This window comes from Rhinoraja longicauda, chromosome 8 (genome assembly GCF_053455715.1).
Source record: "Rhinoraja longicauda isolate Sanriku21f chromosome 8, sRhiLon1.1, whole genome shotgun sequence".
Classification (NCBI taxonomy): Eukaryota; Metazoa; Chordata; class Chondrichthyes; order Rajiformes; family Arhynchobatidae; genus Rhinoraja; species Rhinoraja longicauda.
Window position 1 is genome coordinate 71,432,383 of NC_135960.1, and position 24,324 is coordinate 71,456,706.

Here is a 24,324-nt window from a genome sequence, read left to right on the forward strand (position 1 = left end):
CTTCTTGCGGTCTTGGATGGAGCTGTTCCCAAACCAGGCTGTGATGCATCCTGATGAAATGCTTTCTATGGTGCATCTGTTGAAGTTAGTGAGAGTTGTTGGGAACATGCCAAACCTCTTAGGCCTTCTAAGGAAGTAGAGGCGTTGATGTGCTTTCTTAGCCATAGCTTCAATGTGGCTTATCCAGGACAAATTGCTGTTGATATTTATTTCTAAGAACTAGACGTTTTCAACCATCTCTATTTCTGCTCCATCAATGTATAACGGGGAATGTGTGTACTACTTTGCTTCTTGATGTTGATCACAATCTCCTTTGTCTTGCTGACATTGAGGGACAGGTTGTTGTCTTGGCACCAGTTTACGAGGTTCGCAATCTCATTCCTGTACTCCATCTCATCATTAGTTGATATCTGGCCCCCTACAGTGTGTCATCTGTGAACATAAATAGAGTTGGATTGGTATTTGGCTGCACAGTCACGAGTGTATAAGGCATTTAGTCGGGGGCTGGGAATGCACGCTTTGCAGGGTACCCGTTTTGAGGAGTATCGTCGAGGATGATTTGTCCCCTATCCTCACTGATTGTGGTCTGTTGGTCAGGAGGCCGAGGATCCAGTTGCAGAGGGGAGTGCTAACTCCAAGTTCCACGAGTTTGGAGATGAACTTTGTTGGGATAATGGTACTGAAAGCAGAGCTGTAGTCTATGAATAGGAGTCTGACGTAGGTGTCCATCCTACCCAGATATTCCAGGGATGAGTGTAGGGCCAGGGAGATGGCATCAGCCGTGGACCTGTTGTGGTGGTAGGTGACCTCCAGTGGGTCAAGGCTGCTTGGTAGGCTGGAATCAATGTGTGCAACAACCAGCCTCTCGAAGCACTTCATGATGGTGGACATCAAGGCCACTGGACGGTAGTTATTAAGGCGTGGTCTTACTTTTGGTTGGTGCGGGGATGATGGTCTTCTAGAAGCAGATGGATACCTCCGAAGGGAGTTGGGAGAGATTAAAGATGTCCATGAACACTCCCGCTAGTTGGTTGGTCCACGCAGTTCCTAAGGATGCCTGCCAGGGACTGCATCTCAACATTTAATCCCTTCAAGGATAATCTCTCCAGCATTATAAATGTTCACAATTAAAATCGATACCTCCTTATCTCAATAGGTTTTAAAGAGGACTATTTAAAGTATCTTGTCCCCCCCCCCCCCCCCCGCCCCTCTCTGATACATTGCTGGTTCCACACCAAATCATCATGCCAACAGCTTACAGGATTGAATGATATTTTTTACAATGCCATCTAATTGGGAACTAATTCTAACACAAGTGCTTTTGTAGATTAAATGTGTAGGAAGGAATTGCAGATGCTGGTTTAAACCGTAGATAGACCCAAAATGCTGGAGTAACACAACAGGACAGGCAGCATCTCTGGAGAGAAGGAATGGGTGACGTTTCGAGTCCCGGGTACACAGGTCCCACCTGCCCGCATTTGGTCCATATCCCTCCAAACCTGTCCAGTCCATGTACCTGTCCAACTGTTTCTTAAACGTTGGGATAGTCCCTGCCTTTACTACCTCCTCTGGCAGCTTGTTCCATACACCCACCACCCTTTGTGTGAAAAAGTCACCCCTCAGATTCCTATTAGATCTTTTCCCCTTCACCTTAAACCTACAAACCTACAGGTGCTCCTCAGCTTTCGATGGGGTTCCGTACTGAGAAACCCATCGGAAACCGAAGGTATTGTAAGTCGAAATGCATTGAATGCGCGCGATCACGTGGCCGGAAGTGAGCGGCGGCTCGCTACGGGTCACTGCCGTTTGCACCTTCGTCGAACTATCGCAAGTCGAAACATCATAAGCCGGGGAGCACCTGTATGTTTCTGAAGCACCCCCCCCCCCACCCCCCTCTTCTGTGCTACATCTATACTTATACATCAGCTACACATCACTCTGCCTGCCTGACAAATTGCCTTGGACATGAAGCATTACCTCTGCGTCGTTTACAAAGGTTTCGCCAATTGTTTCCAGCAATTTATATTTTAATTTCTCTTCCTCCCCTTGGTGTTTGTTTGTTTGCATGAGATCATAAGGTTATAAGTGACAGGAGCAGATTTAGGCCATTTGGCCCATCAAGTCTACTCCGCTATTCAATCATGGCTGATCTATCTTCCTCTCGCAACCCAATTCTCCTGCCTTTCCCCCATAACCCCCGAGACCCGTACTAATCAAGAATCTATCTATCTCTGAAATCACCTTCAAGCATCAAGGGTTAGTGGTTTGCAATGGAATCAAATGAATAGGGATGCTTATATAATTGTACAAGTGTGAATTTCTATGGGTTATCTAAACAGGGCACAAACTAACTTCATTAAACTTCAAGTTAACCGTCTCATTTTCTCACCATCTGCACATTTTAAATCTGTTCCAAATCATCAACAATTTCCTTAATTATTTTGTCATTGATTTAATTGGTAAACTTTTTTATTGCTTGACAATCACTGCTCGGTCAATGTATTTGGATTCAGGTGCTAGATACTGTATACCTGTTCTCTTTTCCCCATCATTTAACCATATTTATCTTTTCCCCTCCCTAGCATATTATTCATAATTTCATAACACATAGAAGTAGTATTAGATCATTCTCCTCCGCTCCGCCATTCGATCACGGCTGATCTATTTTACCCTCCCAACCACATTCTTCGCCCCGTAACCTTTGACACCATCATTAATCGAGAACCTATCAATCTCTGTTTGAAAAATACCCAATGACTTGGCCTCCACTGCCAACTGTAGCAATGAATTCTACAGATTCACCACCCCCAGGCTGGAGAAATTCCTCCTCATTTCCTTAAGGGATATGGGGGTATGGGAAGAAGGCAGGAATGGGGTACTGATTGAGACTGATCAGCCATGATCACATTGAATGGTGGTGCTGGCTCGAAGGGCCGAATGGCCTACTCCTGCACCTATTGTCTAATGTCTATTGGACAGGCTAGATGCAGAAAAAATGTTCCCGATGTTGGGGGAGTCCAGAACCAGGGGTCACAGTTTAAGAATAAGGGGTAGGCCATTTAGGACTGAGATGAGGAGAAACTTTTTAACCCAGAGAGTTGTGAATCTGTGGAATAAGCGAGTTCGAATTCTCGACCGCGCATGCGCAGGTCATAGGTCACCTGTGCTAAACATTCTCGCCGGCTGAGCTGGAGAGAAGGAACGACTGAGAGAAGGGTCTCGTCCTGAAACGTCAGCCATTCCTTCTCTCCAGAGATGCTGCCTGGCCCGGTAAGGTACTCCAGCATTTTGTGATGTGTTTCTGGGTGATATTATAGGGCGGGTTTGATCAGACAAACCGCTCCGCTGGATGCTGACCTCTGCAGCTGTCTAATCGCTGCCCGAACAGCAGCTTCACGTTTACAGTGGTCATCCATTGTAGCCACCGCCCACACAAAGCAGCAATTCATTCACTCAAACGTTTGTTTGTCTTTTGCATCGCCGACAATCGAAGAACGATTGAGAAAACCAAGAATAACTCATGGTTTGGGAAGTGCAACATATTCCCGCTTGACGAGCAGCTCCGGTACAAGTTACAATGCAAAAGAAAATCGTCACGATCTCGCTCACTCACCGAAGAATAAAGCAATAAAACCTACAAAATCATCATAGTCTTGTACAAATTAACCATAAATACACCTAGTTAATAGATTTGAAAGCAGTATTTTCTTAGCTCGAAGAAGCTAAACTGGAAAATACGGATGAAACGCAAGTCTGTATACACGCAGCAGCTCAGCCCGCGAGAATGTTTAGCACAAGTGACCTATGACCTGTGCATGCGCGGTCGAGATACCAAACTCGCTTATTCTACAATAGACAATAGACAATAGGTGCAGGAGGAGGCCATTCGGCCCTTCGAGCCAGCACCATTCTCAATCAGTACCCCGTTCCTGCCTTCTCCCCATACCCCCTGACTCCGCTATCCTTAAGAGCTCTATCTAGCTCTCTCTTGAATGCATTCAGAGAATTGGCCTCCACTGCCTTCTGAGGCAGAGAATTCCACAGATTCACAACTCTCTGACTGAAAAAGTTTTTCCTCATCTCCGTTCTAAATGGCCTACCCCTTATTCTTAAACTGTGGCCCCTGGTTCTGGACTCCCCCAACATTGGGTACATGTTTCCTGCCTCTAACGTGTCCAACCCCTTAATAATCTTATATGTTTCGATAAGATCCCCTCTCATCCTTCTAAATTCCAGTCTATACAAGCCTAGTCGCTCCAGTCTTTCAACATAGGACAGTCCCGCCATTCCGGGAATTAACCTAGTAAACCTACACTGCACGCCCTCAATAGCAAGAGTATCCTTCCTCAAATTTGGAGACCAAAACTACACACAGTACTCCAGGTGCGGTCTCACTAGGGCCCTGTACAACTGCAGAAGAACCTCTTTGCCACAGAAGGCAATGGAGGCCAATTCACAGGATGTATTTGAGAGAGAGTTAGATATAACTCTTAGGGCTAACGGAATCAAGGGATAAGGGGAAAAAACAGGAACAGAGTACTGATTTTGGATGATCAGCCATGATCTTATTGAATGGTGATGCTGGCTCGAAAGGCCGAATGGCCTACTCCTGAACCAACTTTCTATGGTTTCTAAAGGTACGTCCTTTAATTCTGAGGCTGTGCACTCTGGTCCAAGACTGGAAACATCCTCTCTACCTCCACTCTATCTAGGCCTTTGGTTGTTCATTATGTTTCATTGAGATCCCCCCCTCCCCCCCTCAACCTTCTAAAGTCCAGCAAGTACAGACCCAGAGCCATCGAATGTTCCCCATATGTTAATCCCTGGGATAATTGTTGTGGTCCACTGGAAATTTCCATTGCAGATTTACCATTGTTGACTTGAATGAGGTGTTAATATTGTAGCGTAAGAGGTACAACATAATATTGTAGTGTAAGAGGTAACATACAATAGTGTAATATTGTAGAGGCTTTATGTCTGTGCACATCAATCATAACTAAACAGTTCCTCTCATAATAGATGATTACCTAAAACCACTGCTTGCATCATTATCTACATCCTATAGTGTTTTAGATTGAATATTGTGGACAGGAGTATAATGGAAAAGATAATATTGAACAAACCATGTAGTTATTGTGAAAATTCAGCCAGACACATGGTGAGGGGGAGATGGACTGTGAAATGTGTACCTAATAGCAGGGTTATCTAAGCTGTTTTACCAGCAGTAGAGTTGCTGCCTTACAGCGAATGCAGCGCCGGAGACTCAGGTTCGATCCTGACTACGGGCGCCGTCTGTACGGAGTTTGTACGTTCTCCCCGTGACCTGCGTGGGTTTTCTCCGAGATCTTCGGTTTCCTCCCACACTCCAAAGACGTACAGGTTTGTAGGTTATTTGACTGGGTAAATGTAAAAATTGTCCCTAGTGTGTGTAGGATAGTGTTAATGTGCGGGGATCGCTGGGCGGCGCGGACTCGGTGGGCCGAAGGGCCTGTTTCCGCGCTGTATCTCTAAACTAAACTAAATTATTAAATTCACAAAAATGGTTTCTTGCCCTAACCATTCCCAAAATCATCAAGGTGATTGCATTTTCTCATTGATTTCCCATTAAATTCACACAATTTGTAATGCAATTAATAAGCTAAATTTAAATTTAATAAAGATAGGCACAAAATGCTGGAGTAACTCAGCGGGTCAGGCAGCATCTCTGGAGAGAAGGGATAGGTGACATTCCGGGTCGAGACCCTCCTTCAGACCTATTCTTCAGAAATATTTAATGATGTTTGTTAGTAACTACCAATCAAATTGTCCAGTGGAATATCCATTTATTGTGGTTGAAAACTTAAACCACAGTTTCTTGGCTTTTTTTCCTTAGAAAACTTTTTTTCCTTAGAAAACTTAAACCACAGTTTAATAACAGGCTATTTGACCCAGACCTGTGCTTGCCGTTAAGCTAAAGCATGCCCCAATCGGTCTTCATCCAAAACAATCAGTACGCCCATCTATTTAGCTTCCATGGTCTTTATTTCACATTGCCCAAAATCTCTCTCTCTCTCTCTCTCTCTCTCTCTCTCTCTCTCTCTCTCTCTCTCTCTCTCTCTCTCTCTCTCTCTCTCTCTCTCTCTCTCTCTCTCTCTCTCTCTCTCTCTCTCTCTCTCTCTCTCTCTCTCTCTCTCTCTCTCTCTCTCTCTCTCTCTCTCTCCCTCCCTCCCTCCCTCCCTCCCTCCCTCCCTCCCTCTCTCCCTCTCTCCCTCTCTCTTCTTGATTTAACACAATTGAAAGATGTAATTTATCTTGCTTTTGTGCATTTCACAATAATAAAATGTTGTAATTTATCACTATTATTACACAACACAACATGGGGCCATTCAGCCCATTGAGTCTATGCCAGTTGTCTCAGCAGTCCCATTCTCCTACTTATTTCCCTGTAAACTATTCTTATTCGCATATCTAACGACTCACCTCTGATTCTGCTACCACTCCATCTAGATTGGGGATAATTTGCAATGATTTTATAATTTGAAGGACATTATCTTGCTGACATAACTTTGCAATGCGGGAGGAAACCAGAGTATCCCTGAACGTATGTAGAGGGTGGTGAACACAGACCAGTCCATCAGACCCTACAAACTCCACACAGACAGCACCGGAGGTCGGGATTGAACCTGGGTCACTGGAGCTGTGTAGCAGCACCACCAAAGTGTACCACACTCACTAGTGTCACAAGAAGCATGTTACCGTCACTGTTAATCTTTCAAAATGTATTTCCACCAACCAATAATTTTAAAAATGCACAGAGAAACTGCTTCTGTAATCGCTAGATTGCTAGATTGCTAGTTGCTGTCTCACAGCGCCAGAAACGCAGGTTCCATCCCGACTACGGGTGCTGTCTGTACGGAGTTTGTACGTTCTCCCCGTGACCGCGTGAGTTTTCTCCGTGATCCTCCAGTTTCCTCCCACACTCCAAAGACGTACGGGTTTGTAAGTTAATTGGCTTGGTATCAATATAAAGTTGTCCCCTAGTTTGTCTAGGGTATTGTTAATGTGTGGGGATCGCTGGTCGGTCTGGACTCGGTGGGCTGAAAGCCCTGATTCCCCGCTGTATCTCAAAAACAAAACAAAAAAGCCAACTTTTTTTCCGAAATCCTGCTGCATTGATCATAATGGCCTTAGAAAATAAGCCAAGAATGTTAAGTTTTACATTTATGTTTGGTTGTTGCTAAGCAATTACATAGATGTACTCTGGCAAGATGCAACTTAATTGAGGAATTGGACTTGCTCTGAATATCGATGCAGATTAATTAGAACAGGAAAGCTGGAGGCCCAGATGGTATATCTGGGCGAGTACTAAAGTCTTGTGCTACTTAGCTTGTTCCAGTGCTCACCACAATATTCAACCTCTCCTTGGCCAAGTCCGTGGTCCCTGCATGCTTCAAAAGATCCATCATCGTACCAGTGCCAAAGAATGCCTCTCCAGCTTGTTTGAATGACTATCGACCGGTGGCCCTCACCTCGGTGGTCATGAAATGCTTCGAGAGGCTGATCAAGAACCACATCTGTGCCTTCCTCCCTCGCAATATGGACACGCTGCAGTTCACATACCGTCCGAACAGATCCACGGATGATGCGGTCTCCCAGGTTCTGCACACCACTCTCTCTCATCTGGACAGCCAGGGGGGCTATGTGACGATGCTGTTCATTGATTTTAGTTCAGCTTTCAACACAATAGTCCCCACCAGACTGGCTGAGAAGCTGCTGAAACTGGGGCTTAGCACCCCTCTGAGTGCCTGGGTCCTGGACTTTCTCACCGCCAGGCCCCAAGTGGTCAGGATGGGGGATCACACATCTAGCCCCCTCACCCTGAACACAGGATCCCCCCAGGGTTGCGTCCTTAGCCCCCTACTGTACTCCCTGTACACACATGACTGTGTGGCCAGGTTCAGCTCCAACTCCATCATCAAGTTTGCTGATGACACTGTGGTGGTGGGCCGGATCTCCAACAACGATGAGAAGGCCTACCGGGAGGAGGTGGCTGATCTGGCATTCTGGTGTCAGGACAATAGCCTCCTCTTGAATGTCACAAAAACTAAGGAGCTGATTGTGGACTTTAGAAGGGCTCAACATCCAAGGACGTACACGCCACTGGAGTTAAATGGGTCTACTGTGGATAGGGTGAGCAGCTTTAAATACCTGGGAGTCCACATCACAGAGGATCATACATGGACAACACACATTGCCGTACTGGTGAGTAAGGCAAGGCAGCACCTTTACCACCTCAGACAGCTGAGGAAATTTAGAGTCTCTGAGGATCCTTCAGTGCTTCTACTCTGGGGCTGTAGAAAGCATCTTGTCCGGGAACATCACAATCTGGTTTGGGAACAGCTCTGCCCCGGACAGGATGGCCCTGCGGAGAGTAGTGCGTTCAGCTGAACGCACTATGGGAACTACACTCGTCCCCCTGCAGGACCTATACATCAGGAGGTGCAGATCCAGAGCCAGCAACATTATGGGGGACCCCTACCACCCCAGCAACGGACTGTTCCAGCTGCTACGGTCAGGCAAACGCCTCCACTGTCACGCTGTGAAAACAGAGGATGAGACGGAGTTTCTTCCCACAGGCCATCAGGACTGTTAACTCTTATATCACTAGGGACTAATTTACTGTATTCATTTATTTTTTGAGTTGTGTCTTTTAAAAAAAAAATCTCTTCTGTTTTGTAGTTTAGCACAATCCGCAGGTGTTGCCACTTGCATTTCACTGCACATCTTGTATGTGTGTGTGACAAATAAACTTGACTTGACTTGACATAGAATAGTACAATACAGGAAAAGGCTCTCTGGCCAATAATGCCCACAACTAGTATAAGAAAATAACTGCAGATGCTGGTACAAATCGATTTATTCACAAAATGCTGGAGTAACTCAGCAGGTCAGGCAGCATCTCGGGAGAGAAGGAATGGGTGACGTTTCGGGTCGAGACCCTTCTTCAGACCACAACTGCCAGGTTCAACTCATCTCCTCTGCCTGCATGTGATCCATCTCCCTCCATTCCCTGTACATCTCACAGATATACAGATCACCCCAGACCAGCGATCACCACACATTAACTGAAGTCTGAAGAAGGGTCTCGACCCGAAACGTCACCCATTCCTTCTCTCCAGAGATGCTGCCTGTCCCGCTGAGTTACTCCAGCATTTTGTGTCTATCTTCCTTGCCCAGGTTTCTTGCCTTGAAATCTAACTTCCTAGCCAACACTATCTGCTGAGGTAGATCAATACAACCACTCATTATCTGTTTCCTGGCACACATCAACACACTACTTCACACCTTGGGAAGGTTTACACTCAGCTTTCAGCAGGCCAATTCACACACTGTCTAAATCCGATTTAAAATTTCACCAACCAATACTTCTGGCAGTCCATCTAAGTGTCCTTCTCCAACACTCTTTAACATACTGGTGGCTATAAGGAGAATTGGCCTGTTACTGTCATATTGAGTGAGATACAGTGAAAAACTTTATAGGAAAAAAAACTGGTAAAAATCGAAGGTAGACACAAAATGCTGGAGTAACTCAGCAGGTCAGGCAGCATCTCTGGAGAGAAGGAACGGGTGACGTTTCGGGTCGAGACCCTTCTTCAGACTTCAGTTAATGTGTGGTGATCGCTGGTCTGTGGTGATCTTCAGTCTGACGAAGGGTCTCGACGCGAAACGTCACCCACTCCTTCTCTCCAGAGATGCTGCCTGGCCCGCTGAGTTACTCCAGCATTTTGTGTCTACCAGTGAAAAACTTTGTTTTGCATGCTATCCAGGCAAATCATACTATACATCGTACGTACATCATGTTAGTACAAGAGAGAGAAAGAGGCAGAATGCAGTATTTAGCATTACAGCTAAATAGAAAGTGCAGATTAAAAAAACAGCAAGAGCTGTAACGAGGTAGATTGGTAGATTGAATTTATCTTTGACATACACATTTCGGTATGAATGTTGAATTCTCCAATTTTAGGTAACCTCTAAACAACCCCCTGCCCCTTTCTTCCCCACCCCCTCCCCCTCTACTCCATGTGCCCCACCTAGACTCACACCTATTTCTCCATTCCACCCCCGCCCCACCCCCTTCTGCTAATATCCTCCCTCTGGCTTAGCAATCCATAACGCCACCATGGTGCAGCGCGGCAGCAGAGGGTCAAAGAAGATGGCCGCCGGCAGGATGAACTTGCGGCCGCTCTCCTACTGCTAGCCACCCGGGGCCGGTGCGAGTGGGTCCCTCTCCCATTTCCTCTCCCCCCTCGCCCGCCCCCGGCCCCGGGGGAGACTCCCCGGCCGGCAACGGGTCCACGGGCCGTCAGTTGGGGGAGGTTTGTCGGGCCTGGTATCTACGCGGGCATAGTTGGGGAGGCTTGCTGGGCCCGGTATCTATGCGGGCACAGTTGGGGGAGGCTTGCTGGGTCCGGTATCCGTGTGTGCGCAGTTGGGGGAGGCTTGCTTGGCCCAGCGGCGGCCCTCGACCCTGGGACCTTGCTGAGCGTTTTTTAGGGTAAATACAATTGTGTTTAGAAGTTTAACAATGCAGGAGAGGTTTGGACCCAATGGCTCCACGTGTCGTCTCCTCGTCAATAAATAGGTGCTTTGTTATCCAGACGTTCCAGCACTGAGTGTAGTTGAGTGCAGATGAAGCATTAGTCAGTAACCAAGGTACTTTATAAAAAGGTCTTAGGACGAGGCGGTTAGCAGTTTTACAATGTGTCTACAGAATACAGAATACAGAATAGCTTTATTGTCATTCGTTTTACCGAACAAAATTAATTTGCCAGCAGTCACAGAGCAAAAAAACAAAGAACACAAGACACACAACCCCAACACAAACATCCATCACTGTGACTCCAAACACCCCCTCACTGTGATGGAGGCAAAAAAACGTCCTCACTCTTCCCCCATGCCCCTCCCACGGACAGACAGCTCGACCCCTACCGAGGCGACCGACCCGCACAGCCCCCGCAAGGAGACGGAAGGCCCCACGGTCGAGCCGCACCGGGCGATGGAAGGCCCCGCGGCCGAGCCGCACCGGGCGATGGAAGGCCCCGCGGCCGAGCCGCACCGGGCGATGGAAGGCCCCGCGGCCGAGCCGCACCGGGCGATGGAAGGCCACACCGGCGCTGGAAAGTCCTACGGCCGTACCGGGCGATGGAAAATCCCGCGGCCGAGCCTCGTCCCGAGGAAGAGACCTATAAAAAGAAAGATTTCCCCCACCCCACCCCACCACCCCCCCACACCCCCCACATCCCCCACACATACACAGCCAAAAACAAACCACCCCAACACCAACACACAAACAAAAAAGGCCAAACAGACTGGCAGCGAGCCGCAGCCATTACGGCGCCGCCACACGTCTACTCCGCAGAGACAAAGTTCTGACAGCTTCTGCGTTAAACAATACTGCAGTATAAAGCAGTTAGTAACATAGTACGTAGGAAGGAACTGCAGATGCTGGTTTAAACCAAAGATAGACACAAAAAGCTGGAGCAACTCAGCAGGTCAGGCAGCATCCCTGGAGAGAAGGAATGGGTGACGTTTCGGGCCGAGACCCTTCCTCAGACGCAGAGTAACTTGCTTCAATCTTTAAAGTTGCATCTGACCAATCTTCTAAGCATCACATTTCTTCTAACCCACCACTCTATCTCCAGGTCTCTCAGGTCGGCCGACTTGGGGCTACTGACTATCCCGCGGTCTAGGCTTAAGCTCAGGGGTGACCGCGCTTTTGCGGTTGCAGCTCCTAGACTGTGGAACAGCATCCCTCTCCCCATCAGAACTGCCCCCTCCGTCCACTAAGTCCAGGCTCAAAACCTATTTCTACTCCCTAGCGTTTGAGGCCCTCTGAGGGGGCGCTGTGAACTGTTTATGTATGTGCTGTTATGTTTGTGTGCCATTGTATGTTCGTTCTTAGTACCTGAACTGATGTACAGCACTTTGGTCAACGTGGATTGTTTTTAAATGTGCTATACAAATGAAATTGACTTGACTTGATTTGACATTTGTTCGAATGATAGTCTGTGCGGACTAGTGCTTGTTGCTGGGCAGGCATGTAAACCTACTTACTGAGATCTCACCCCACACGTTTGGCACAGAAGAGTGCGTTCTCATCTTTCACTCCATCTTCAAAGCTTATGCGGACTTGGCTCTTCAAAGACAGTGGAAGCTTTGGGCCCATTGTTCCTTTCCAGCCTCAAACATATAAAGCAATGGAGATCTGTGGTTTGGACACATCAAACCGAACGAAGCATGACAGTAATTTGCAAATATCACCATGGACGTTCTGAAATTGAAATTCGTTATCGTTGTGAAAATTGATTAAGGCTGCATTCTTGAAATCACAGTTTGTTGGTAATTGAAAGGAGATAGCAATGCTTGAAATGACAATATATGCTGCTTATTTTCTTGCCTACATAACAGTCTTCAAAGCCATGTACTGCTGAGCTTTCTCACTCCCTCTGAAACATTCTGTTTCTGGTTTATTTGAGAAGCTGTCATTTGCCTACGTTTATTGTTTTAAAGTTAACTCAGATGCTGAAACAATAATGGAATATATTCCAACATTCTGGAACATTCTGTCTCCATTCACATTTATAAAAAAACACAATACAGACAGACACAAAATGTTGATGGACACAAAATGCTGGAGTAACTCTGCGGGTCAGGCAGCATCTCAGGAGAGAAGGAATGGGTGACGTTTCGGGTCGAGACCCTTCCTCAGAGAAGGGTCGTCACCCATTCCTTCTCTCCAGAGATGCTGCCTGTCCCGTTGAGTTACTCTAGCTGTTTGTGACTATCTTCGGTTTAAACCAGCATCTGCAGTTCCTTTTTATACTATATAAAAACACTGTTACTTTGAGATACTTTACATTCTCCAAGTATTTCTATGTGCTTTGAAGCCGATTATTTATTCTTGAGGTGTAGCCAGCCCCATTTTGCAGATAATAATGACAATAAGTTCTACACACAAAAATGCTGGAGTAACTCAGCAGGTCAGGCAGCATCTCAGGAGAGAAGGAATGGGTGACGTTTCAGGTCGAGACCCTTCTTCAGTTTGAAGAATTTTAATGAATAAATACCTTCGATTTGAACCAGCATCTGCAGTTATTTTCCTACACAATAAATTCTACACAGTTCAGTTGGACTACAATAAATGAGGAATAGGTATACAACTAATTTTGTGTTGGAAGAAACATCAGTTAAAGACAGCAAGATAGCTTTCTGCTGTTCTTCAATGAATCATCTGAAAAGTTAACCAAAAAAGACACACAAGTCCTCCCATCTCATGAAAAAGCTTTGCATCTCGTTGAAATGACATCTGGAGCCCAATATCAATACAATGAGTGGGTCAGGAATTCTTCAAGCAAATGAGCGTAGCAAAGGGTGATTAGTTCGGGTGTCAGAGGTTATGGGGAGAAGGCAGGAGAATGGGATTAGGTGGGGGAGATAGATCAGCCATGATTGAATGGCGGAGTAGACTTGATGGGCCGAATGGCCTAATTCTGCTCCTATCACATGATATGATGGGATTGGGCAAGTTGGATAAAAAGCTGAAGCAGAGAGATGGCTGGATTGTGGTGGGGTCAATTGGAAAAGGGTATGATCAAAATGACGTAAGATTTTATATCTTTGTGAGAATCACAAGCAAGAGGCCTTCAGATGAGATAGATAAAAGTGAAGTGCTTGAAGGTGGAGAAGGGATCTAAATAGATTAGGACCAAGTATGCTATTCAGGAGGTTATTCTTATATATAGGAAGGATGCTGGTTTCAACCAAAGTTAGACACAAAAAGCTGGAGTAACTCAGCGGGACAGGCAGCATCTCTGGAGAGAAGGAATGGGTGACGTTTTGGGTCGGACCCTTCTTCAGACCCGGTTATTCTTATATGTTATTCAAGGTGCTTTCAGCAATACTCAATAAAAGACGTTTAACTGGGGAGTTGAAACGGGAAGAAGAATCCTAGGTTTGAGGTGTGTTTCAATGTGCGCCCAGCAGCCAGCCACATTTGCTGTGGTGAGACCTTATCTACACAAAGCATTGTTTGTAAAGGGGAGGTGAATGAAGAAAGACAGCATCAGGGATCCAGTAAGTAAACATGTGCAGGAAGGACCTGCAGATGCTTAAACCAAAGAGAGACAAAACAAAACTGGAGTAACTCATCGGGTCAGACAGCATCTCTGGAGAAAATAAATAGGTGACGTTTCGGGTCGAGACCCTTCTTCAGACTCCTGAAGAAGCCTGCAGAAGGGTCTCGACCCGAAACATCACCCATTCCTTCTCTCCAGAGAAGCTGTCTGACCCGCTAAGTTACTCCAGCATTTTGTGTCTATGTTCTAGTAGGACAACAGGTCGATTTGCAAGTATTATTACAAATATCTCATGTTATGTTTGTTTGTTTTTAAGGAAATTGGCAAAATCCACGTTGATTCTTGTGCTGGTTTTCGGAGTCCATTACGCCGTGTTTATTGGTGTGCCACACACCTTCACTGGATCAGCCTGGGAAATCAGGATGCACTTTGAGCTTTTCTTCAACTCATTTCAGGTAGGATCATCTCACGAATGGGGCAAAATAATTTGAGAGTTTCTCAAACACCATGTCTGTGCTATTATTGATCAGTGTGCAAAAGTTCTTATCCTTACTCAAGAAATGTGTCCCAAGTGTCACAGAGGCAGTTCAGTTTAGTTTATTGTCACGTGTACAGAGGTACAGTGAAAAGCTTTTGTTGCATGCTAACCAGGCAGCGGAAAGACAATACATGATTACAATCGAGCCGTTTACAGTGTACAGATACATGATAAGGGAATAACGTTTAGTGCAAGGTAAAGCCAGTAAAGTCCAATCGAGGATAGTCCGAGGGTCTCCAATGAGGTAGATAGCAGTTCAGCACTGCTCTCTGGTTGTGGTAGGATGGTTCTATTGCCTGATAACAGCTGGGAAGAAACGGGGAAGTTTGTGCTGTCTATCATGCTCTCAATTACACTAATCCTGCACTGCACTAATCCAATTTTATTATTCCCGTATTCCCACAAATTTCTCCCAGATTCTGTTCCTCACCTCCACAATAGCAGAAATCAACCAAGCAACTCACACATTTTTGGAATATAGGAAGAAACCGGAACACATGGGGGGGAATCCCACTCAGTCAAAGGTCAGGATTGCAAACTCAACAGGTCAGGATTGAATCTGGTTTAGACACAAAATGCTGGAGTAACTCAGCGGGCCAGGCAGCATCTCTGGATAGAAGGAATGGCTGACGTTTCGGGTCGAGACCTTTCTTCAGACTAAGAGTCAGGGGAGAGGGAGACGCAGAGATAAGGAAATGTTAGGTGTGAGAAGGAGACATCAAAGGGGATGGAAGTCAAGGAAAACGTGGAATAGATCATTGTTAGCTAGGAGAAGGTAAAATCGAATCTGGTTTGCTGTGCTTGGATGGCACAGGGGTTTAGCACTTTGTGAATATCGAAGGAAGAATACATTTTGGTTTATGCAGTGTAATAATTTGTTTACAACAGGGGAGTAAAGAAATCCTGGCAAAAAGATGGATAACATCCTTTCCATAAAAATAAGTTTCTAACATTAACTGAACCATTGCAACCAGGTTGTGATTCACAATTGACATATAGTCTCAAACTTTGGGGGAATCAAGGGTTAAGGGAATCAAATAGGAAAGTGATGTTGAGCCCAAAATCAGATCAGCCATAATCTGGGAAGTTACAGGGGTCATATTGTCCTATTCCTGCTTCAATTGCTTGTGTGTTTATGTTTAACTAGTGTTGAATGGCACATAAACACTTCTTATTTATAACAAAAAGTAAATACAAGTAAATATAAGTAAGTAGGTGTAGCGGTAGAGTTGCTGCCTCACAGCGCCAGAGACCCGGGTTCAATCCTGACTATGGGTGCTGTCTGTACAGAGTTTGTACGTTCTCACCGTGACCTGCGTGGGTTTTCTACAGGATCTCCGGTTTCCTCCCACACTCCAAAAACGTACAGGTTTATTGGTTATTTCGCTTGGTATAATTGTAGAATTGTCCCTAATGTGTGTAGAATAGAGTTAGTGTGCAGAGATCGCTGGTTGACACGGACTCGGTGGGCCTGAGGGCCTGTTTCCACGCTGTATCTCTAAACTAAACTAAACTAAACTAAACTAAACAAGTCATTAACTGTGACCCATCTAGATTGATTATAATATAACATCTGGCAATCATTTCAAGTAACAATTAAAAATGCAATCAAATCTAGATCAGTGCTTCACTCTATTCATACAATCACCCTTGGATCGTACATGCTCGAATCTAAAGAGAATCATCGTCAATGGAGATCATTTAGTTTAGTTTAGAGATACAGCATGGAAACAGGCCCTTCGACCAGCAATCCCCGCACATTAACACTATCCTATACTCACTAGGAACAATTTACACTTACACCAAGCCAATTTACCTACAAACCCGAACGTCTTTGGAATGTGGGAGGAAACCGAAGATCTCAGAGAAGATCACGGGGAGAACATACAAACTCCGTACAGACAGCACCCGTAGTCGGGATTGAACCCGGGTCTACTGACGGTTGCAAGGCAGCAACTCTGCCGCTGCGCCACCGTGCCGCCCTAAATTTGAACTAAGCCTTATTTCTCAGTTGATTTTGCAGTGTGAACTGGATCGGGGATATATTGCCACCGACACACATTTCCAATATCACTTCCAAGTGCTAGTTCTCCAGTTCATTTACAACACTGGCATCCATCTGATGAAATGAAAAATTGCTCAATGATGTCCCGTTCAGAAAAACCAGGACAAATCCAATCAATGGTCATCCCCTTTGACTTATTGGCAACCATTAGCCAAGGAATGGCTGATGCCATAGGCAATGCAGTCAAATTATTATACTCAACAATAGCATGCTTATCAATGCTTAGTCTAGGTTCAGGCAGGACCTCTTAACACCAGATCACAATGCAGCCTGGCTCCAAAGGTACTATGTTAAGGAGGCATATATCTATATATTTCATCCCACTAGGTCATGCCACCACTAGCCACATTTTCCCATCAGCCCACCACTAGCCACATCTTCCCACCTCCACCTCTTTCCACTTTCCCTCCGCAACTCCCTGGTTAACTCATCACTTCCCACCCAAACCACCCCCTCCCCAAGTACCTTCCCCTCCAACCGCACGAGATGCAACACCTGTCCCTATACCTACTCCCTCGACTCCGTCCAAGGACCCCGACAGTCCTTTCAGGTGAGGCAGAGGTTCACTTGCACCTCCTCCAACCTCATCTACTGTATCCGCTGTTCCAGTTGTGGACTCCTATATAACAGCGAGACCAAGCGCAAGCTCAGCGATCGTTTTGCTGAACACCTCCGCTCAGTCCACCTAGGCCTACATGATCTCCCGGTTGCTCAACACATTAACTCCCCCTCCCATTCCCACACTGACCTTTATGTCCTGGGCCTCCTCCATTGTCAGAGTGAGGCCCAGTGCAAATCGGAGGAACAGCACCTCATATTTCGCTTGGGCAGCTTACACCCCAGCGGTATGAACATTGACTTCTCTAACTTGAAGTAACCCTTGCTTTCCCGCTTTCCCTAACCTGTCCTAGTTCTCTGACTAGTTTCACTGTCCTCTTGATTAAATATTACTGATTGTTTACCGTGTTGTCACCTTCCCCTCAGCGAACAATGAACCATTCTACATTTCCTTACCATCGTCTGCTTTGATCTGTAGTTTTCGCACCGTACCTTCCATATCCCTAGTCTCCCTCTCACCAGACTCCCAGTCTGAAGAAGGGTCTTGACCCGAAACGTCATCCATTCCTTCCCTCCAGAGATACTGCCTGTCCCGCTGAGTTACTCCAGCATTTGGTGTCTATTTATATATTTCTTGCATATATTTTATCTCATAAACTGAGAGTGTGGCCCAACTTGCCCACACCGGCCAACAATGTCCCAGCTACACTAGTCCCACCTGCCTGCATTTGGTCCATATCCCTGCAAACCTGTCCTATCCATGTACCTGTCCAACTGTTTCTTAAATGATGGGATAGTCCCTGCCTCAACTACCTCCTCTGGCAGCTTGTTCTTTCCACCCATCACCCTTTGTGTGACGATGTGTTGCACAAAATGTTCTGGAAACTATACTTTGGAAAAACATATCCCTGGCTGTGTAGAATTGGGCTGTGGGTGGTCACGGTGGCACAGCGGTAGAGTTGCCGCCTTACAGCGGATGCAGCGCCGGAGACCCGGGTTCCATCCCGACTACGGGTGCTGTCTGTACAGAATTTGTACGTTCTCCCCGTGACCTGCGTGGGTTTTCTCCGAGATCTTCGCTTTCCTCCCGCACTCCAAAGACGTGCAGGTTTGTAGGTTAATTGGCTTGGTAAATGAAACAAATTGTCCTTAGTGGGTGTAAGATGGTGTTAGTGTGTGGGGATCGCTGGTCGGCGCGGACCCGGTGGGCCGAAAGGGCCTGTTTCCGCGCTGTATCTCTAAACTAAATTCAAGTTTCTGCAAACCCTGCCTAGGATTCAGGTTAGAATCACTGCTGTTCTATTTTTATTTGTGACCGATGTTCGCTCGGCTATTATTCTAACGCTGTTGGATGGGTGTGTTGTTTGCAGGGATTCTTTGTGGCCATTATCTACTGTTTCTGCACTGGAGAAGTAAGTCATCCTTTTACTTTGGCGCAAAGAATGCGCCCACAACCAGATTCAATCAGTCACTTTCTTCCTGGAAATAATTTTCGTTTTTCCCCCATTTGTCCTTTTTCCCCACGAAAACCATCAAAGTCAAGAACATCAACAACTGCAGATGTTCGAAATCTGAAATAGAAACAGGGACTGTTGAGGCAGAAACACTCAACAGGTCAGGTAGCATCTGTGGAAGGAGAAATAATGTTCATTGACATTTCAGGTGTGGTGAAGGGCCTGCAGCCTCGTGTGTTGACTCTATTTTCCTTTACACAGAGACTGCCTGATCTGCTGAATGTTTCCAGCATTTTCTGACTACAACTAAATTAAGAACTGGTCAGTCTGGAGTCGCCTCCAGGTCATAAGGTCATAAGGGATAGGAATAGAATTAGGCCATTCGGCCCATCAAGTCTACTCTGCCATTCAATCATGGCTGATCTATCTTCCCCTCCTAACCCCATTCTCCTGCCTTCTCCCCATAAACTCTGACACCCGCACTAATCAAGAATCTGTCTATCTACGCCTTAAAAATATCCATTGACTTGGCCTCCACAGCCTTCTGTGACAAAGAATTTCTCAGATTCACCACCTTCTGACTGAAGAAATTTCTACTCAAAGAACGTCCCAACTGTAATGGCGGCATTAATAAACCAAATGGACTTTTACCACAATCTAATAGATTAATTGTTCCTATATACGTTATATGCAAGATTTATTTAATTTACAGTTCGATTAATTATTAATATTATACATAATGAAATATGATTAATTAATATAATAATATATTATATATCATTATATATAATATAGTATATATTATTAATTATTATAATATATAAAATAATTAATTAGCCAATTAGCAATACAATTAAATGATTTATTTATTTATTGGTAATATGATTTGATTAATTGATCAATTAATTTGATTTATTTAATTCATGCAAGGGTTATTTAATGACAAGTTGAAAATTTCCCAGCTTCGAAGTGGAATTCTGAAGATCTCTGGTTCAATTATCCATTTCCCGAGACTAGGGTCTCGACCCGAAACGTCACCCATTCCTTCTCTCCTGATGCTGCCTGACCTGCTGAGTTACTCCAGCATTTTGTGAATAAGTAGCTCAATCAGTATAGTTTAACCTGTTTGTGAATCTGAAGGCGGTACATCTCAGCCCTGCTGCTGCTACCTAAAGGCAGTACACCTCACCCCTGCTGCGACCACCTACTGTGGCAACCTCCTGACACATCTCCCTGTGGTTGCCATTAATTGGCCTCTTGCTCATGGAGTCAAAGACTTGTACAGCATGGAAACAAGCATTTGAGCTCGCCAAATAGACAATAGACAATAGGCAATAGGTGCAGGAGGAGGCCATTCGGCCCTTCGAGCCAGCACCGCCATTCAATGTGATCATGGCTGATCATTCTCAATCAGTACCCCGTTCCTGCCTTCTCCCCATACCCCCTGACTCCGCTATCCTTAAGAGCTCTATCTAGCTCTCTCTTGAATGCATTCAGAGAATTGGCCTCCACTGCCTTCTGAGGCAGAGAATTCCACAGATTCACAACTCTCTGACTGAAAAAGTTTTTCCTCATCTCCATTCTAAATGGCCTACCCCTTATTCTTAAACTGTGGCCCCTTGTTCTGGACTCCCTCAACGTTGGGAACATGTTTCCTGCCTTTAACCAGTCCAACCCCTTAATAATCCTATACGTTTCGATAAGATCCCCTCTCCTAAATTCCAGTGTATACAAGCCTAGTCGCTCCAGTCTTTCAACATATGACAGTCCCGCCATTCCGGGAATTAACCTAGTAAACCTACGCTGCACGCCCTCAATAGCAAGAATATCCTTCCTCAAATTTGGAGACCAAAACTGCACACAGTACTCCAGGTGCGGTCTCACTAGGGTCCTGTACAAATCTACACTCACCATCAAGCCAGCCGCCCTTATCCCACTTGCCTGCATTAATTCCATCAGTACCTGTCCAGGTTCCTCCACATCCAACACAACACTCTCTGACATTTCTGCCGAGACTAAACGTAGACTCGGCCGCCGTTTGACCAAATACTTGAGCTCTATCCAACAAGATCTGCTTGATCTCTCGGTTTGCAAAGCATTTTAACTCCCCGTCCCATTCCCACATCAACCTTTCTGTCCTTGGGCTCCTCCATTGCCAGAGTGAGGCCACTGGAGGAACAGCACCTCACATTCCTCTCGGATAGCCTCTAACTCCAATTTGAATTGGATTGAATTCTTCAATTTAGAGTACTATCTCCACCCGCCCCCCCCCCATCTGTTTCCCATGTCCCCCCCTCATCCCAGTGTGCACACATTTCTCCCACCATTTTCCACCCCTAGTCACCCTGTTCCTTTCCTCTCTGTCATCTGTCCATATCCCAAGTTCTCCGTTAACCTTTTATCCCCCTTTCTCCCACATGTTCCCCTTCCACCCATCACCTTCCCCTCACTTTACATTTCACCCACTCCTCTTCTGCTCATCTGACATCCTTTTTGACTCCATTTCATCTCAGGCCTTTGTCACTTACCCCACCATCTGCCGGTCAACCCCTTCCCTCTCTCCTATCATCACACACCATTTACTAGGCTTTTTTCCCCCACCCTCACCTCTCCCTTCCAGCTTTCTCTCCCACTTCTCCAACCAGCCTGAAGAAAGTCCCGACCTGAAACGTCAACTGGCCATTTCCCTCCACGGATATTGCCTGACCCACTAAGTTCCACCAGTACTTTGTGTTTTGCTCAAGATTCCAGCATCTGCAGTTTCTTGTGGCTCCTCCTAAATGCTGTTACTGTTCCTTTCTCCGACACCACCTCAAGCAGCTCCTTCCAGATTTTAATTACTCTTTGTGTGGAATCCCTCAGATCCCATTTACGATTAAAAAACCTCCAGCTTAACGTTAAGGTGCAACATGATGGCCCAGCGGTTTAGTTGCTGCCTTACAGCGCCAGAGATCCAGGTTTGATCCTGACTCTGGGTGCCGTCTGTACAGAGTTTGTACGTTCTCCCCGTGACCTGCTTGTGTTTTCTCCGAGATCTTCGGTTTCCGCCCACACTCCAAAGACGTGCAGGTTTGTAGGTTAATTGGCTTGGTAAATGTACAAATTGTCTCTGGTGTAGAATCGCGTTAGTGTGCGGGAATCGTTGGTCGGTGCGGACTCGGTGGGTCGAGGGACCTGTTTCCGCACTGTATCGTTTATCTCCAAACTAAACTAGTCTAAACTAAAAAGTAATGTCAATTTGGTTTGATATAATTAGACGTTCATTTTCCAAAGGTTCAGACAGAAATTAAAAAGTTATGGACAAGGTGGACGCTATCATTGGACTGGAATGGCAAAACAAGTTGTGGGACGTACAGATATGCCTCGGCACTAACCAACCTGACCAACAGCACCGCCAGCCAGGAGCCGATGACCGGGCACATGTCACTGTTCACGTGCAAACTCCGCAAGAATGGAGCGAAGCGGGAAATTGCTCAGCTAACCTTGCCTGGGTGTGTAAGAAGCAGCTCTGACCACGAGAGCATCCAGGCACCCATTCCTGAAGAAGTCAACGAAAATGAGAAAAAACAAGAAGATATCATTTTCCTTCGAGAATACTCAAAACCAGCTTAGAGGGCAAACAGAGATGTGAAGAACTGATTTAAAGCACGACAAAGTTATAATGAAATTAATATTTGCCCCATCAACATTTTTTTGGATGCTCATTTAATATTATTCAGCTAAGATTAAGAAAACTGTAGATTATTGCACATGTCATAAGGAATAGGAGTAGAATTAGGCCATTCGGCCCATCAAGTCTACTCCGCCATTCAACCATGGTTAATCTATCACCGTCCTACTGAACGCTAATCCTTGATAAGGAAATGTACGCAATGTTGTAAAGGAGGAGATTTCTGTTTTCAAAAGATACATCATTCTTTATTGTGCACTCATTGGTAGACCATAGTTTTGATTGTCGGTGCAGTTTTTCAACTTGTTCCTTCTTCATATGCAGTGAAAATACTTTCATGTACTCTTTGGGAAAAGAAACATTGAAATTAAAGTCTGCAACTATTTAATAAAGGAATTGTGCATTTAAAGATCAAGTTGTTTGCTTTTCTTATTAATGCACTTGAAATTGTGAATCCCCATTCGTAATTCAAACTGGTGTTTGATCCATGTGGGAGGGAACATGCTACTCACAAAACTGGCGGTTCTGTTTCATATATAACTATGGTGATTACTCTTCAGAGTATTTCTCAATGATCTGATATTATGGAAGATATCTCTCACCAATGGCACATCACGACTGAACTGTGCAGTGAGTCCCAGCTCACCACCCCTGTTTATGTTTATTACAAAAAGAGTCCACCTGGTGGCGCAACGATGGGAGTCTCGCCGACAGTCTGTATGTGTCTTTTTTTTGTTATTCTTGGTGAGTTTAAAAAGTTTGTGTTAATGTTCTCTGGTTTGTTTTGTGTGGGGGGTGGGGGAGGGGGGAAGGGGAAACTTTTTTCAATCCCTTACCTTGCCGGAGATGTGATTGTTTTCCGGATCGTATCTCCAGTCGCTCTGCGGCCTAACATCGTGGAGCTGGAGGCCTTGCCTGGGACTGACTTTGAGCCCCACCACGGGGCCGTGGACTTACCATCAGAGCGTGCGATCCCTTGCCTGGGATCGACGCTCCAACAGCGGCCTGCGGACTTCAACACCTCGATGCTCACAGTCTCGGCTGGAGACCGATGTCGGGAAGCTCCAAAGCCGCACGAGGTTCGACAAGCCCCGACCCGTGGTAGATCGCCCGGCGGGGGGGAGCTGAGATTCCCCCCCCGATGCAGGAGCTTGATCGCCCCGACGAGGAAGGCCCACCGCCGGCTACGGGAGTCAAGATCGTACCGTCAACGGAAGGTTCGAGGCCCCCGACCGCTGGAGGACAAAGAAGGGAGAGATTGAACTTTTTATCGCCTTCCATCACAGTGAGGAATGTGGAGGAGTCACTGTGGGGGATGTTCATGTTAAATGTATTTTGTGTGTCCTGCTGCTTTTTATTGTTATGACTGTATGGCAAATGAAATTCCTCGTATGTTGCAAAACATACTTGGCTAATAAAGTATGATTGTGGTTGTGATTATGAATTACCATGAGCAACTTCATATCTAAAGCCATCTGATTTTCAGATAATGGGGGTGATAGGAGTTTGTGTTTGTCACTGGTGGGGTTTGGGGCCAACTGAACAGTGAAACAGGTGAATGTGGATCTTTGATGACTGATTAAGCCATGCCACTTGTATTAAACTCTAGGCACAATCTCCAAATGCTCCTAAATTACTTTGAAATTCAATTTGAGTTTTAGTTTAGAGATACAGCACGGAAACAGGCCCTTCGGCCCACCGGGTAGCGATCACCACACACTAACACTATCCTACACCCACTAGGGATAATATACAATTTCACCAAAACCAATTAACCTACATACCTGTATGGGGAGAAGGCAGGAATGGGGTACTGATTGAGAATGATCAGCCATGATCACATTGAATGGCGGTGCTGGCTCGAAGGGCCGAATGGCCTCCACCTGCACCTATTATCTATTGTCTATTGTCTTTGGAGTGTGGGA

The 24,324-nt window shown here is 45.7% G+C and overlaps 1 protein-coding gene across 2 annotated transcripts in view; it reads left to right on the forward strand.

The window, feature by feature from the left end:
- The window catches only part of LOC144596347 (parathyroid hormone 2 receptor-like), an 86,756-nt gene extending 63,948 nt beyond the window's left edge, over window positions 1–22,808 (forward strand). For both annotated transcript variants that reach the window (XM_078404595.1, XM_078404596.1), the window contains 3 exons: window positions 14,431–14,569; window positions 18,646–18,687; window positions 22,003–22,808. In XM_078404595.1, coding sequence (XP_078260721.1) covers window positions 14,431–14,569; window positions 18,646–18,687; window positions 22,003–22,341 — 520 coding nt within the window. In that variant the 3' untranslated portion in view covers window positions 22,342–22,808. The remainder of the gene's footprint in view (window positions 1–14,430; window positions 14,570–18,645; window positions 18,688–22,002) is intronic.
- The last annotated feature ends 1,516 nt before the right edge of the window (window positions 22,809–24,324 follow it).